Source organism: Coturnix japonica, chromosome 12 (assembly GCF_054131305.1).
Source record: "Coturnix japonica strain WE chromosome 12, WE-NBRP24, whole genome shotgun sequence".
NCBI classification, from domain to species: Eukaryota; Metazoa; Chordata; class Aves; order Galliformes; family Phasianidae; genus Coturnix; species Coturnix japonica.
Genome location: NC_140674.1, coordinates 8,661,897 through 8,678,686, shown reverse-complemented (window position 1 = coordinate 8,678,686; position 16,790 = coordinate 8,661,897). Strand labels below are relative to the sequence as shown.

Genomic DNA, 16,790 nt, shown 5'->3' with positions numbered 1-16,790 from the left:
ATATCCTTGTGTGTTTGTGCAGTGTTCAGTCCTCAAGAACACAGTAACACAGGCTGTAACATGCATGCTCTTAGACACTCTCAGTGGGTTTTTATTGCTGCACTTGAAATGTGCATCAGCTTTCCAACTGTAGTTAGTTTTTATGAATGACCGTCAATGAAAATGGCACTTTCTCAGTATCTAGGTCTGGTTTTACACTTAGGTGAGCTGATTGCATTTCTGAAGCATTTTTAGTTTCCTAGTCCCAATAGCCCTCCTGATTTGTGTAGAAAGGAAGCATCTGACTTTTATTTCCATGTCTGCAATCCCTACACCTGAGTCATTCCCAGCTGATTGCTGTCATATGAAGCACAGAGAAAAAAGGGTGCTGTAGTGAAAACTCCTTTGGATCTGGATGCTACAGGCATTTAACCTGCTAGGAGCATCCAATGCAGCTCATAGCAAATGCTGTATTAAGAATATGGAAAAAAAACAAAACAAAACAAAAAAAAAACCACAAAAACCAAGGCAGCTTATTATCATGGGTGCAGAGCTGGGCCAAAATCATTCTGCATGGCTGTTTTTGCTGTAGGAAGTAATAGTGAAGGCTGCCTTTGTTTTTCTGCACTTGGGGAAATGAGAGAGGGGCTGTACTCTCCACCGAACAGATGGTAATTTAAAAGGTAGTGTATAGACTAAAGGAGTTGGTAATTACTGTAGAATACTTTCATAGGCTGAAGGAATTGGTGATTATTATAAAAAGCTTCTCTTAAATGTACGGCCGCATCTTTTGCACACATTAATTAACTTCTATAGGAGATGAATAAGAATACATGTATATGTCTTTGGGAAAGAGTTTGTTCCTCAGATTAGAAACATCTTCAGTTTGAATCTTTTTGCTTATGCAGAGAATGCCAAAGCACGATGGAAACAGTGGATTAAGTCCCATTAACTTTAATAAGATTTGATCAGTCTCAATAATGTGATGTGTCATTATTATCGACTAAAATCAGCAGCTCCCTAAGAATCTGATGACAGCTTCAGAGTACTGTTGCAAGATAATTTTTTAACACTCTTCTCTAGTTACACCGAACAGATAGAGTTACCCTACGCACAGTATTTCTTATTCCATCTTCTTGAATGTCTTTATTTATGAGTAGAGGAAAAGGAGTGAGATGCTGGCATCTGCCGTTATCTGTGGGACTGAACTGTTGTACAATGGCTGATGTTCGCAGAAGTCACATTTTGGCTTTTAGTTGGTCTCTTTTTGCTTTCTCTGTTAGAAGGTGTACAGCTTTGATGTTGTCCATGCTTTATTTTTATAACAAATTTATTCTTAGCATTATCAATATGTTTCATACTGTTACTACATTAGTACTTCTATAGGGAGATACCATCATGGACCTCCCCACAAAGATTCAAGAAATCCATCTGAAAGGAGATATTTTATTCTCCCATTTCTATCATATGAGTTAATAACCTGAGTTTGACCTCAAATTGTCTCTGTTGCTGGGTAGATTAAAAAGATTTTTGTTTAAAATACAATAATCCCATCTCATTTTAATGTATCTAAATTTAGATTAAAAATACTCATATCGCCTTTCTAGTGTTGCTGCTTGTAAATAGCAAGTGTGTGTTCAAAAATGTACAAACTTGAAATATTTATATGATCCAAGCAAATCTGACACAGAGACAAGCTCTAAACTGGCAAAAATTACATTAGACTCCAGATTTTACTTGCGTCAATTGGTAATAATCAGCAGCTAGGCAGAGTTATAGTTCCTTTGTGACCACTCAGTACAAGCAGTCTCAGTTCACTGCAGTTATTCCCATACAGCAGGGTTTCAGGGGAGGGATCTGTGCTTGCCATAGTGATGGCGTGTCAATGTTTTGTGAGGACCTTTTCCTCTTTTTCTCCTGCAAATACATCCTTGAGAGCTGTTGAGGTTCCTTATGGGAAACAGGGTTGTCTCCAGAGTTCCTCAGTGAGCTTTGGTCAGCTAGGAAAAACCAGATCTTTGGATGCTTTATGGAGGGTCAGTTTACATCCATTTGCTCTCCAGAACCATCCTGAGTGTTTGCCACCAACCAGTCCTCTTAGGTAGTGCTGTTCTCACAGCACCCAGTTTGGATTCCCTAAAGCCTGAGGGTGCAGTGTGCTGCAGCCACAACAGGACACTATGAGGAAGGCCTCTTGTGGGAGCAGAGGAGAGGCTTTTGCAGATCCTAATGACAGTTCCCCCACCTGCATGGGATTTTCCAATGAGAGGGAGTGGGAAGGAAGTGATGGTGACGGGAAAGGCTGCTTGCTGCAGTTTTGCACTGTACTTAAGGCTGAGCAAGCTGGTGGGATGGGTTCCCCATTCACTTTCCTCCACAAATGGAGATTTGGGGAGAGAGCCTGGGCTGGTTTTGCTGTTTATTTTTATACTGAAGAACTTGTGGCTCGTTCTCTGCATCTTCATAGAGGAAAATAAATTTGTGCAGTATCTGCTTGTAAAAAGGAAAAAGTGGCAAAGCATCCAGTGTTTACCCAGGAGGATTACCCATTGACTCATGGTGGCTCCAGTTCGCTTCCACTACAGCTTCTGATTCTTGAGATTTTGCTCCTGCAAGGTAGCAGGCTAAACACACTCCAAAATAACATTTAGAGGCCAAGAGACATCCTACAGATCATTCCAGGCAGAAGAAAAGTCAAGCAGGCTGTGTTTAGAAAAGAAAAAGAAGAAGCCTCCTGGAATGCAGTCCTCAATGCCAAGTACACTTTGTATAGAGTACCATGGAAAAACAGCATTTAAAAATGGAAAGGTCAGGATCTTGACCTGGTTGACTTCCACAAATGGTAAAATATGCTGACTGAGGAAGAGGAATGTATGCCACAGAGGTATGGGACATGCAAGTGAGAGTTAATAGCCATGAAGACAATTAATCTTGCTTTGATTATTTTGTGTCAGTACAGTGAAAAATTTGCAGGTGGAGCTCTTCCTGTGATTCTCCAGGTACTCTCAATATTCCTAAATGAAGACTGATTGCACGGAATTACCTTAGGCCTCTGTTAGTTTAACTTTCATGCCTGTTTTTATAATTACATGGATAGTTGTAACGATGTGCACATCTCAAGTGCTGCGTGGAGCAGGTGAAACTCCTGCTTTAAAGGGTAAAGCCTGTTTCATATGGCCTCGTGTTTGTAAGTACATGCAATTTCAGTCATGCTAAATATGACGTGTCCATGCATTTATCGTAAGTGATGACTGTTGCAATTAAATCATTAATTAATTGTCATCATACCAACTGGAGTGTTTCAGCTAAATGTGTTTAGTAGAAATGAGGATAGTGGAGAAATATGTTAAAACTGAGAACACTTCAGTCATCCACCAAACAAGACAGACTTAAAATTGATCTCCCATGATTTTCCTTTGTCATGGTTTAATAATTTTGTAATTTTTGCTATCAGTATTCCACATCATAACATCATATAAAGCATGAATAATTTTACTGAATCTGCAACTTACAGAAGAAGACTACATCTCCCAGGGAACAACACGATAGGTCACGGGACCTGGACTCTATATTAACTCTGTCGCAGAACAGACTGACGTCTTTCGAGTTCTGGCGTTCAGGGGAGTGTGTGGGAGCCTTCAGCCGTTCGCCTAGATTTACAGTAGGCCTCTCGGTTACGGGACTCATTCTCTCTCCTATTTTGCTTGATTCGTTAGCTCAATTTTCAATTATATTGTATTATATTGTGTTATCCTGTATTTCGATATAGTATTTAGTAAATAAGTGTGCCTCCTTAGATCGTTGCCGCTGTTTTCTTTTCCTAATTAACTTTTTCCTTTCGGCCTAGGGCCCCTCCGGGGTCCACGGCCCCTGTCACGGGCGCAGGTGGATTTTTAGTTCAAACCGTGACAGATTTTGGTGGAGAATGCGGGCAATTTGAGTTGCTGTTTTTCTGTGTTTTCTTCTGTTGCTCTTTTAGCTTTTAACAGAGCTACGAGTTTTTTTTCCCTGTTAAGGAGCTATCTCGTGTTTGCGATTCTGCACCTGCGAGCTTGACCTTGAAAGTCCAGGCGGACTGCCAATACTCCAGTATATTTTATAAACACTGCTGAGCTTTGTTTTCTTTTACTTTTTTCTCTCTATTGGAGGAAAAAAGATGTTTTCTCTACTAAATTTGTTTTACCAGGGACTGTGTGCCATTGGTTCCTTTTTTGAGACGCTCCGAACATATTGGGCCATGTTTAAGCTAGCCACTTTTTCTTATGGAATTGTAAACATGTATAATGATTTGAAAGCATGGTTAGCAATGCTCACTTCGTATCTGTATACAGCTCCAGAGGGAGCAACTAATGCAACTAATTATACAGAAATGGTGATTTTTAAGCGTGCTCCTCTTTCTTTCTATGAATCCTTTATGCAGTTTTTGAATGATCAGTGGGTCACACTCTTAATCTCCCTGATCTTATTGTTGATTATTGTAATAATCTCACTCAGTATCTGGATTTATAACATCCGGAGGAAGTCTTCCCTAGAACCAGAGAATACTGAGTGGCAGGGAATTGAAGAGATTCTCAAAGGACAGACATCTTCAGTGTTATGGAGCTTCACTCCTGAACACTTGAAGAATCCTGAGAGTTTGATTGCATATTTGAGGCAGGAATGTTGTGGCTCAGGCAGATCTCAGGAGGCACAAATGATTTTGGGCCTAGCTAATGCTTATTGGGCCTTAGTCAATACCATTCCTGAGAGAGAGAGTCTTAGAGCTGAGGCAGAAAAACTTTGGACTGAGAAGGTAGAGAGAGAAAAAGCTTTTGAAGCTGAGAGAAAAGATCTCCTGTACCAACGAGACTCAATCTGGTACGAGAAAGAGAGTCTTAGAGCTGACGCAGCAAAACTTTGGGATGAGAAGGTAGAGAGAGAAAAAGCTTTTGAAGCTGAGAGAAAAGATCTCCTGTACCAACGAGACTCAATCTGGTACGAGAAAGAGAGTCTTAGAGCTGACGCAGCAAAACTTTGGGATGAGAAGGTAGAGAGAGAAAAAACTTTTGAAGCTGAGAGAAAAGATCTCCTGTACCAACGAGACTCAATCTGGTACGAGAAAGAGAGTCTTAGAGCTGACGCAGAAAAACTTTGGGATGAGAAAAGCTCCCTGCAATCCCAACTCAACACTCTCCAGTCTGAGCACAGTGCCCTCCGGTCCGAGCACGACATTCTCCAGTCCGAGCACGGCGCCCTCCGGTCCGAGCACGACGCTCTCCAGTCCGAGCACGGCGCCCTCCGGTCCGAGCACGACACTCTCCAGTCCGAGTACAGCGCCCTCCGGTCCGAGCATGACACTCTCCAGACTGAGCGCGATGCCCTCCGGTCCGAGCACGACACTCTCCAGTCCGAGCACAGCGCCCTCCGGTCCGAGCATGACACTCTCCAGACTGAGCGCGATACCCTCCAGTCCGAGCACAACACTCTTCAGTCTGTGCATAATGCCCTCCAGTCCGAGCATAACGCTCTTCAGACTGAGCACAATGCCCTCCAGACCGAGCACAACACTCTTCAGTCCGAGCATAATGCCCTCCGGTCCGAGCACGACGCTCTCCAGTCCGAGCACGGCGCCCTCCGGTCCGAGCATGACACTCTCCAGACTGAGCGCGATGCCCTCCGGTCCGAGCATGACACTCTCCAGACTGAGCGCGATGCCCTCCGGTCCGAGCACGACACTCTCCAGTCCGAGCACAGCGCCCTCCTGTGTAAGTGCGTCGATCTCCAGGTCAAACATGACTCTATTGACTCGTTGTACACTGACCTCAAGGCCGACTACAACGCCCTCAAAGCCAGTCGCAGCACCCTCCGGTCTGTGTACGACGAGCTCCTGTCTGACTACGACGCTCTCCAGTCTGAGCACGACGCCCTCCAGTCTAGTTATAACGTCCTCAGGGCGGAATGCGACACCCTCAAGTCTGAACCGTATGTACTCCAACTTAACCAACCACCGGGGGCACCAGATACAATGTTGGTTGCCCCTGTAAGAGGGCGAAAAACAAAACGAGTTTCAACTCAGATAGAGAAAATGCAGAAGGAGTTAGAAGAGCGGAGGGAGTTAGGAGAGCAGGACTCAGGAGAGCAGGGGGACTCAGGAGAGCAGGGGGACTCAGGAGGTCAGGGGGACTCAGGAGAGCAGGAGGAGTCAGAAGACCAGAGGAAGTCGGCGGAGCAGAGGTTGTTAGAGCAGTATAAGAAGATGTTAGAGGAGGAGAAGAAGTCAGAGGAGCAGAGAAAGTTAGGAGAGAGAAAGTTAGGAGAGAGGAAGAAGGAGGAAGGTCGCCTGGAGGAAATAACACAAGCGTCAGAGTCAGGGTCAGAGTCAGACGAGGAGCCAAAAGCTAAATTTTCTTTACGAGAATTTCTCGAGTCCAAACTTATAGATGGGGCAGCCTCATCAACACAGCTGCCAACATTAACACCTGAGACTCTTGATAGAGCAAAAGGTGAGCAAAGTATTACGACCATTATTGATCGATCTTTTAAACTGAGTGAAATTCGAGATCTGAGAAAGGATTTCACACGTCAGCCAAAAGAAAATATGGTCACTTGGTTACTTCGCTGCTGGGACAATGGTGCCAACAGTGCGTGGCTCGATGGCAGTGAAGCTCGCCAACTGGGTAGCATTTCCAGGGACTCACGTGTGGACAGAGGTATAGGCACATGCCAAAATCGGTCCTACACCCTCTGGAAGCGGATGTTGATAGCGGTAAGAGATAGATTCCCCTTTAAACGGGACTTGGAGCCTGAGAAAAAGAAATGGACTGATATGGAGAAAGGTATCCAATTTTTGAGAGAAAGGGCTCTGGTGGAAATGCTCTACAGCCCCCAGTTCAATCGTAACAATCCAAACCAATTACATGATCCTGAAGCAGTCCACGTTCCACGACAAATGTGGCGTGACTTTACAAAGGCAGCTCCAGAAAAGCATGCCAGTGCACTTGCATTGGTATATGGCAAAGGGGAAAGAAAGCCCCTTGTAAATGAGCTAATTAGCAGACTTCAGGAGCTTGAATTATTTATAAGCGCTACAGAAGTTAAGCTTTATACTTCAGCCATTGTCCAAATGGGAAAAAAAATAGTGGAAAGGTTAGACAAAGTGGAGGAAACACAAAGTGATATTATTGACAAATTGGCTAATGTGCCTGATGTAGATGAATCCACGGTGGTACCAGATGATGGAAACCAGGATTTCCACGATCGCCTATTGAGAGAGCTAAACAACATGAGTTCCTCTCGACCTGTATCATCGAAAATCTCAACCATAAAAAAGAGACGTCCTCGTATTCAAGCAAACGACAATGATAAGACCATACGTTTTGCTTTGTTGTATTTCTTGAGTAATCATGGGGAGGATATAAAGAAGTGGTATAACTCATCCACTTCTGCACTTCAGGCACGAGTGAAAGAATTACAATCCAAAACAACCACCAAGGTGAACTCTTCCAAACGGGGGAGAGTTCCAGTTGCTGCAAGTCAACGAGGTAAACAATAGAGGGGCCCTGCCCCCAGCCAGGGGGGGGAAAGGGACAACAGAGTATACTGGACTGTGTGGATTAAGTGGCCTGGCACATCTCAACCACAGAAATATAAAGCCTTGGTGGACACTGGTGCACAATGCACCCTAATGCCCTCAAGTCACCAAGGGACACAACCAATATATATCCATGGAGTGACTGGGGGTTCCCAAGAATTGACTATGTTGGAGGCCGAAATAAGCCTCACTGGTAAAAACTGGCAGAGACACCCTATTGTGACTGGTCCAGAGGCTCCATGTATACTGGGAATCGATTACCTTAGGATGGGATATTTCAAGGATCCCAAGGGGTATCGATGGGCCTTTGGGATAGCTGCTGTAAACACAAATGGTGTTAAGCAGCTGTCAACTTTACCTGGTCTGTCAGATGATCCTTCTGCTGTGGGGTTGCTCCAGGTAAAAGACCAAGAGGTACCAATTGCCACCAAAGTGGTTCACAGACGGCAGTACCGCACCAATAGGGACTCATTGCTCCCCATTCAAAAGCTAATTCGCCAATTAGAAAATCAGGGAGTGATTAGCAAAACGCACTCGCCTTTTAACAGCCCCATATGGCCAGTGCGTAAAACCAGTGGGGAATGGAGGCTGACGGTAGATTACCGTGGCCTGAATGAAGTCACACCTCCATTAAGTGCTGCTGTACCAGACATGCTAGAACTCCAGTATGAATTGGAGTCAAAAGAAGCTAGGTGGTATGCCACCATTGATATTGCTAATGCCTTCTTTTCCATCCCATTGGCTGCAAAATGTAGGCCACAGTTTGCTTTTACCTGGAGAGGTATTCAGTATACCTGGAACCGTTTACCCCAGGGGTGGAAGCACAGCCCAACAATTTGCCATGGATTGATCCAAGCTGTTTTGGAACAGGGTAATGCTCCTGAGCACTTGCAGTATATTGATGACATTGTGGTGTGGGGCCATACAGCAGCAGAGGTTTTCAAGAAAGGGAAACAGATAATCCAAATTCTTTTGAAAGCTGGTTTTGCCATTAAGAGCAGCAAGGTGAAGGGGCCTGCCCAGGAAATCCAGTTCTTAGGCATAAAATGGCAAGATGGACGTCGTCACATCCCAGCAGATGTGATTGACAAAATCACTGCTATGTCTCCGCCCACAAATAAAACAGAGACCCAATCTTTTCTGGGAGTAGTGGGCTTTTGGAGAATGCATGTCCCAAACTACAGCCACATAGTGAGCCCTCTCTATCAGGTAACACGGAAGAAGAATAATTTCTCATGGGGTCCTGAGCAGCAGCAGGCTTTTGAGCAGATAAAACAAGAAATAGCCCGTGCCGTGGCCTTGGGGCCAGTACGGACGGGACAGGATGTGAAGAACATCCTCTACACTGCTGCTGGAGAGAAAGGTCCCACCTGGAGTTTGTGGCAAAGAGCCTCAGGAGAGACCCGAGGCCGACCCCTAGGATTTTGGAGTCGAGCATATAAAGGGTCTGAGGAGCGCTACACTCCAACTGAGAAGGAGATCTTAGCCGTGTATGAGGGGGTTCGGGCTGCTTCTGAAGTAGTTGGGACAGAGGTTCAGCTTCTTCTAGCACCTCGCTTGCCAGTAATAAACTGGATGTTTAAAGGACAGGTTCCCTCCACCCATCATGCTACTGATGCCACTTGGAGTAAGTGGATTTCATTAATTACTCAACGAGCTCGAATGGGAAAACTCAGCCGTCCTGGAATTCTAGAAGTGATCATGGACTGGCCTGAGAGTAAAAAAATTGAAACACCACCTACAGAAGAGGTATCACGTGCTAAAGAGGCACCACCATACAATGAGCTACCAGAAAACGAAAAGAAATTTGCCCTATTCACAGACGGATCATGTCGTATTGTAGGGAAGCATCGCAGATGGAAAGCTGCTGTATGGAGCCCCACACGACAAGTTGCAGAGGCCACTGAAGGTAAAGGAGAATCAAGTCAATTTGCAGAGGTAAAGGCTGTTCAGCTGGCTTTAGATGTGGCTGAACGGGAGAGGTGGCCAATGCTTCATCTTTATACTGATTCATGGATGGTGGCAAATGCCTTATGGGGGTGGTTGCAACAGTGGGAAAATGATAATTGGCAACGAAAGGGTAAACCTGTTTGGGCTGCTGAACTGTGGAAAGACATTGCTGCCCGAATAAGGAACATTGTTGTAAAGGTGCGCCATGTAGATGCTCATGTGCCTAAAAGTAAGGCTACTGAAGAACATAAAAATAACCATCAGGTTGATCGAGCTGCCAAAATTGAGGTGGCTCAAATAGACTTGGACTGGCAGAACAAGGGTGAATTATTCCTAGCTCGGTGGGCCCATGAGACTTCAGGTCATCAAGGAAGGGATGCAACATATAAGTGGGCCAGAGACCGAGGGGTGGACTTAACTATGGACGCTATTGCTCAAGTTATTCATGATTGTGAAACATGCGCCATAATTAAACAAGCCAAGAGGATGAAACCTATTTGGGGGGAAGGGCGATGGCAAAAGTATAAATATGGAGAGGCATGGCAGGTTGATTATATCACCTTGCCACGATCTCGCAATGGTAAGCGTTATGTACTCACCATGGTGGAGGCAACCACTGGGTGGCTCGAAACATACGCAGTACCCCATGCTACCGCCCGAAACACCATATTAGGGTTGGAAAAGCAAATCCTGTGGCGGCATGGCACTCCGGAAAGAATTGAATCAGATAATGGGACCCATTTTAAAAATTCCCTTGTAACCACTTGGGCCAAAAATCATGGCATTGAGTGGATTTACCATATTCCCTATCATGCACCAGCTTCTGGTAAGATTGAACGATTCAATGGGTTATTGAAAACTATGTTGAAAGCAATGGGTGGCGGAACGTATAAAAATTGGGAGAACCATTTAGCAGAAGCCACCTGGTTGGTCAACACTCGAGGATCTAGTAATCGTAATGGTCCTAACCAATCCAGCTCCCTACGTACCGTGGAGGGAGATAAGGTTCCTGTAGTACACATAAAGAGTGTGTTGGGAAAAACAGTTTGGGTCCTTCCAGCGTCTGGAAAGGGCAAACCTCTCCGGGGTACTGTCTTTGCCCAGGGACCTGGGTGCACATGGTGGGTGATGGACAAAAATGGGAATGTTCAATGTGTACCACAAGGGAATTTGATGTTGGGGGAGTGCAGCCAATGATTTTCCTGTAGATATATAGGTAGAGTCTCAGAAAATATTTCAATTGGTTACAGAATAGTTCAATTAGGTATAGGACTTAAGATAGAGTGGATCAATGTTAAGGAAACACTTTTCTCTATATACCTTAATTAGGCATTCTGTAAGCAAGTTTTCCATCTGGACTCTATATCCTGCACTGGCCATGCATGTGTAGAGCACACATGGAAAGAAGTATAAGTCAAAAGGAAATCTGCTGTGGTGGCTGGGAAAGGATGAGTGCACCTTGATGTGGGGGACGCCCTACCAGCGCTGCCTTTCCCCTCTACCGCTGACATGTTTTCCTTTTTCTGGCAGTTTTGCCATTTTCTCAAAATTAATAAATAGTAAATTAGGTTATAGAGTTTTGTTCTCAACTTAGGGATTTGTATGGAATAAATATAGATTGTTGAGAAAAAATAAGGTTGCTGATTATTCACAATTATACATATGAGTGTGTATGTATGTATAAATATAATGTAATGATGTAGAATAAGGGGTGGAATGTCATGGTTTAATAATTTTGTAATTTTTGCTATCAGTATTCCACATCATAACATCATATAAAGCATGAATAATTTTACTGAATCTGCAACTTACAGAAGAAGACTACATCTCCCAGGGAACAACACGATAGGTCACGGGACCTGGACTCTATATTAACTCTGTCGCAGAACAGACTGACGTCTTTCGAGTTCTGGCGTTCAGGGGAGTGTGTGGGAGCCTTCAGCCGTTCGCCTAGATTTACAGTAGGCCTCTCGGTTACGGGACTCATTCTCTCTCCTATTTTGCTTGATTCGTTAGCTCAATTTTCAATTATATTGTATTATATTGTGTTATCCTGTATTTCGATATAGTATTTAGTAAATAAGTGTGCCTCCTTAGATCGTTGCCGCTGTTTTCTTTTCCTAATTAACTTTTTCCTTTCGGCCTAGGGCCCCTCCGGGGTCCACGGCCCCTGTCACGGGCGCAGGTGGATTTTTAGTTCAAACCGTGACATCCTTGCAGCTTCCATGTTAGAATTTTGAGACTTTCTAAAATGAACTTCAGCACATAGTGGAGGAAGGATGCGAAGAGTGAAACTCTGATGGCCATGCTGCCCAGGGCTGCATTGCCAGACAACTGGTAGGAGCCTCACAGAGAGAAATGCATAATCACCAGTCCTGTGTTTTCTCTACACTTATAAGCAACATTCTGTATCTGAAGATGCCTGTAGCCCTGTGGGTGCCAGAGAGCTAACAGGACGTGGGTAAAGCTTCTCACATTTTACATCTTGTACACCAGATGTAATTGGGAATAACAAAAGTAAATGGAAGGATTTCCTTATGCTTTCCTTGTTTGTAGTAAGTTTAATCTTTTAAAATAGTTCCACCTGCCACATAAGGCACTCATAGATAGACTTGGGGCAGTTGAAGTATTACCTCTGTAGCTTCAAGTAGCAAGTGATTTTGCTTGCTCTTTGTTCAATGGAGAGATCCTTTTCTCCTGATCTTTGTATACAATTTACGGCTCATTCCATTCACAATGCAAAGCCAGCTTACCCAAAAGCAACTGGTTTGGATGAATGGATATTTCTTCAAGAATAAAATAGGGTTTGGAGTGAGGGTATTTCTATCTCTAGCGTACAGAAGTGCAGATGAGATCTGATCCTTCTGACATCCTCATTTTCAGACCACTGATCTGATGGCACATTCTTATCAGAGATGCCATAAACACGAAGGCATCTTTGTTCTCACTGAAGACATTCTGTACTTGACTACTGTGGTGTCCCTTCAATGAAGCAGATTTTTTTTTCTTTTCTCCTGAACCTCTTCTATTCAATATTACAAAGGTACAATAATTATAACACATTGATGTAATTAAGTAAGAGGGCAGATCTGGTATTCCATAATCAGGGGAAAATGTTCTGACCTCAGCAAGCCCCTAAAATAAGCACACAAGTTGTATTTACAAGCAGTGTTATTGCTAGTAATAAGTCTTTATAAAAAGAATGCGTGTTTGCCTGGGGTTTGAGGGTTACTGCAATGCTGTCATTTGCAGTAAGTTGGATGGAGTGGCTCTAACTAGATGGGAAGTGAACAGTGAGGTCTTAGAAGTTTCTGAATTGCTGGACTAATTTAAAAGGCACTTGAGTTGAAAAGCATATTAAAAGCATTAACTTCCTTGTGCTAGCAATAGCAGTGGAGATTGCAAAACGTGGAGTTTAGCAAAGAGCCGCATCAGCAGTCAGAGACTTATTAGAGTTAATGAATTAATGTCTCCAGGATGCCACTGAACAGGAGAATCCATTTCACCACACATGGACAGGAAGAAATTGTAAGACCAGATGAAAGTCAACATGGATTATATAGTATGATTGCTTATTTGCAGCTCTGAGGCTAAAACACACAGCAGCCAGATCCAGTCAGCTTTGCAGTCAGCGTGTGCTGATCAAGGGGCAGCAGCAAGGCTGGAAACAGTGAGGGGAGAGGTGGGAGCTGGAGAAAGCTGTTCTGTCAATGGAGAAAATGTCTACATTGGCGCCTGTGTACATCAAGCAGACCTAAGGAGGTTTTGCTGTGTTTTTTTGTTGTGCTCTGAGCCCACGGCAAATGAGCACAGGGGGAGGTGATGGTTGTACTTGTGAGAAAGTGGAACTATTGTTCCATTTCAGCTCACACGCAGCTGTGAGGGAAAATTGTTTTTGTGCTGTTGCTAAAAAAGAGACAAAACTTCAATAGTGTTCCTTCTTAATGCAACTGCTCAGTGAGGACTTTGCGTGGTATTAGTAATGGTTTTGAAATAAAATTGTTCCAAACATTCATCATCATTGAGGAAATGTTCAAGACCCAAAGTGGTTCTAAGTGGGAACTCAATCCAAAAAAGTACAGCCAGCCATTATGTGTAATGCTGAAATTGTTCTCCATCAAGGATACAATTGCAGTCATTCAACTCTTAGGGTTGGTCGTAAGCAGTTGTAGGAGTTGGTTCCAACTTGTATTTTAAGAACGTGTTGTTTCTGTAGCTTCAGATCTCCGGCACAAGACTTGCTGCTCAGACAGAGCTTTGACTCTGCCCTTGCTGCTACTTTACAAATGCTAATTACGTGTTTAGGAGCTGACAGGTTTTTCCGAGGGGTGTGTGTGTGTGTGTAATTAACAGGATGTGCAATATATACTGCTGTGGCTTTTTCGTAGCAGTTTGTACATTTCTGGTAATTGCCTCATTCTCATGATCCTGTGCATATTCATCCTTAAGCAACCAGAGCTGATGGCCCTGCCAGCACCAAGCTAGAGGATACCTGAAATCAAATGGAAAGGCTCCTGTGTAACAACTGACTGAAACCCAAGAATTAAAACACTTCTGAATTGCAGAGGAGCAAAGCAGAAGAATTCATCTGGCATAAGAAATAATTTGGTGAACAGTTAAATTTGTGCAAAATCCTGGGTACCTGTGCTTTGTGCTGTGCAGGGCAGCGTCAGAGGGAGACTCAGCTCATCTGTGACAAAGCTCCAGACAATCACAGAAATGTTTAAGGGGATGATAATCAAAGATGTATGTCGTGTTTAATCCAACTGCCTTTTTGCAGGGCTGCCACAGCTGAGCAGCAGCAAAATGCTCTGCCCAAAGCCAGGACAGCTGCAGGCCCCTGAGCCTCCGTTCTCATTTTCTTACAATCATTTTCCAACTGTGTGTGCATGTACTGAATGAAAGCCATGGTTGACTTTCATGATGATTCTTTTTCACACGTGCAATGTGTGTTTCCTTTGCTGTCTGCAACAAATTGCAGTGAAGCGTGTTGCAAAGTACATCTTTGTGTTGAGGCAGAATGCTTCCTTACAGTCACTAGGGCTGCTCTTTTTCTTCTTCTTTGCAACATTAGGCTGCAGTTTCCTGTTCTGAGCCTGACCTGGATCACTTGCAAAGTGAATGAGTCTCCCTTCTTCATCTTTGAGTCACTTTTTAGTGACAAATATTTCTCAATAGAACAAGAAAAACTGAATTCCAATCCTATACTGCTTCCTCACTGAGCTGAACTTCAGCTTTCAAACAGGGATCATCTCTAAAATATTCGAAGGCAACACCAATGGTATGAACATCTTGACTGGTAGCTTTGCTTGCTGTAAGCCATTACGGGAGCCCTTACTGCACTTCAAATGATTCACCTCATTGAGGAAGCCCTGACCTCAGCTGTGAATGCCACAGTGCTGTCCTTACTGTGCTGGGTGGCTTCAGGACATGGGGATTGAGACAAGGCAGCCAATGAGCAGCACACTGCTGTGTTTCGCTTGGCTTTGTGTCAGCTAGGTCACAGATATAGAGTGGAAAAAGGCAATGCAGTTCTTGTTTGCTTCTGCACTGTTCTTAGTCTTTCAAAACTCAGTGTTGTAACAATGGGAAGAAAGGTTTGCCACCAAGCAAAAACTCAAGACCCATTCTGCAGGGCCACATCCTTCTGTGCTGTGTGCTGATGGGAGACCTGGTGCTAGCAGCGGTGTGCACTGTTCCCACGTGAGTATGGTGAGTTGATTATTCGGGGATTATACCTGGGGTTACGCAGGGTCTGTGTCCAGTACGGACTGATGGACTCCCGATGGGGCGGTCGCTCCCCAGCGCCTCCTTGCCCGCAGTATCCGATAACTGTGCGCCTCGAGGAAAGTTGAAGCACCCCGTTCGGAGGAATTCCAGCGGGGCTCTGGGCACCACAGCTGCCCGTCGAGGCGTCAATCATCCCGGCTGCGGTTCCGGGAGCCGCCGCCGCCCCTCGCTGCTCCCGGGGGGCGTGCGGGGCCGCTGAGCGCGGAGCACATGGGCCGGGGAGGGCCGGGGGAGGCCGCCCCGCGGCGCTCGGGGGGAGCGCGCCTCGAGCGGGCAGGCGGGGAGGAGAGCTCGGGAGGGAGCGGGGCACCCCAGTTCCGCTTCCTGACGGCGGCTCGGCCCGGGCGGGGAGCGGCGGCGGCAGCGCGGGGTGCCGGCGCCCATGGCCGGCGAACGGACGCGGCGCTTCACGCGGAGCCTGCTGCGGCCGGGACAGGCGGCGGAGCTGCGGCACAGCGCGGCCACGGCCGCAGCCACCGCCAGCGGCCGCTTACAGCAGCGGGTGAGCGCGGGCGGCGGGGAGGGGCGGCGGGGAGGGGCGGCGGGCGGCGGCCAGGTGCGAGGGGCGCGGCCGGGACGGGCAGGGCAGGGCAGGGCAGCCCCGGCGGGATGGGGAGGGAGCCTGGAGGGCGCCGGGATGGGTCCCGGCACGGCTACTCTGGGTAGCGCTGCTCAGCCTGCAGCCCGCCGCTCGCTTGCGTCCTCTCTTCTGTTTTGAATGAGCTTTACGCGGGTACTGGCAGCGAAAGGCGAAAAGCTCGCTGCCAAAGTGAGCCTCGCGTGCAGCGGGGATAAGGAGAGCGAGCGCTCCCAGCGAGTTGCTGTCACTCGTGTGGCTTCTGGGGACTTGCTGCCCGCATCGCCGCACGGCCGCCGAGCTGCGGTTGTTCGGTGGTCGGAGCTCGGCTGGATGGTAAATCGCTCGGGTTCACAGACACGCGTGCTCAGCCTTTGTGAATTATCAGCCGTTTGTTTGGCGTTTATCGGCCGTTCTCGTGTTAAGGTGCCTGTGGGCTTTCTTAAACGTGTTCTGAGAGATAAATGACCCCTTCCCGGATGATTAAGCACGTCGGGATGTCAGTGATTTGCGTAATTCAAATATTTTCCTTTTCTAATTCTTCAGGCCAGACGGCTCATTAAGTAGCCAAAAAAGTGGGAAGAGAGAAAGTTGTGAGTGAAATGTCATCGCTCATCAAAGTTCGTGGCACGCAGTGCCTAAACACAAAGCTTTCCATCTCCCTCTGCAGAAAGTGAGAGCTGGTTCCCTGTTCCTGTAACTCAGTGGGTATCGCCCACTGTTTCTACAGAGCTTTGCCAAAATTGTGCGCCCTGCGTGTCTGTACACCAAGTCCAAGTTGTTTTCTTTACATCTCTGGGCCTGCAGTGCTTTTGTGGGCATCCCCAAGAGTCTTTGTTAAGTGTTTCCATGCTTCAAACTTGTGAAAACTTGGTAGGGGCTTACTGCTCTCTGATGCGGTTCAGTGTGCCATTAACTCATGTC

General features: G+C 45.8%; 1 protein-coding gene across 3 annotated transcripts in view; it reads left to right on the top strand.

The window, feature by feature from the left end:
* Positions 1–15,483: 15,483 nt before the first annotated feature.
* Positions 15,484–16,790, top strand: part of DOCK10 (dedicator of cytokinesis 10) — a 131,662-nt gene continuing 130,355 nt past the window's right edge. The window contains exon 1 of one of the 3 annotated variants that reach the window (XM_085512867.1): positions 15,484–15,791. In XM_085512867.1, the coding sequence (XP_085368993.1) occupies positions 15,672–15,791 (120 nt within the window). In that variant the 5' untranslated portion in view covers positions 15,484–15,671. The remainder of the gene's footprint in view (positions 15,792–16,790) is intronic. The other 2 variants (XM_085512868.1, XM_015871423.3) reach the window with 2 other exon arrangements.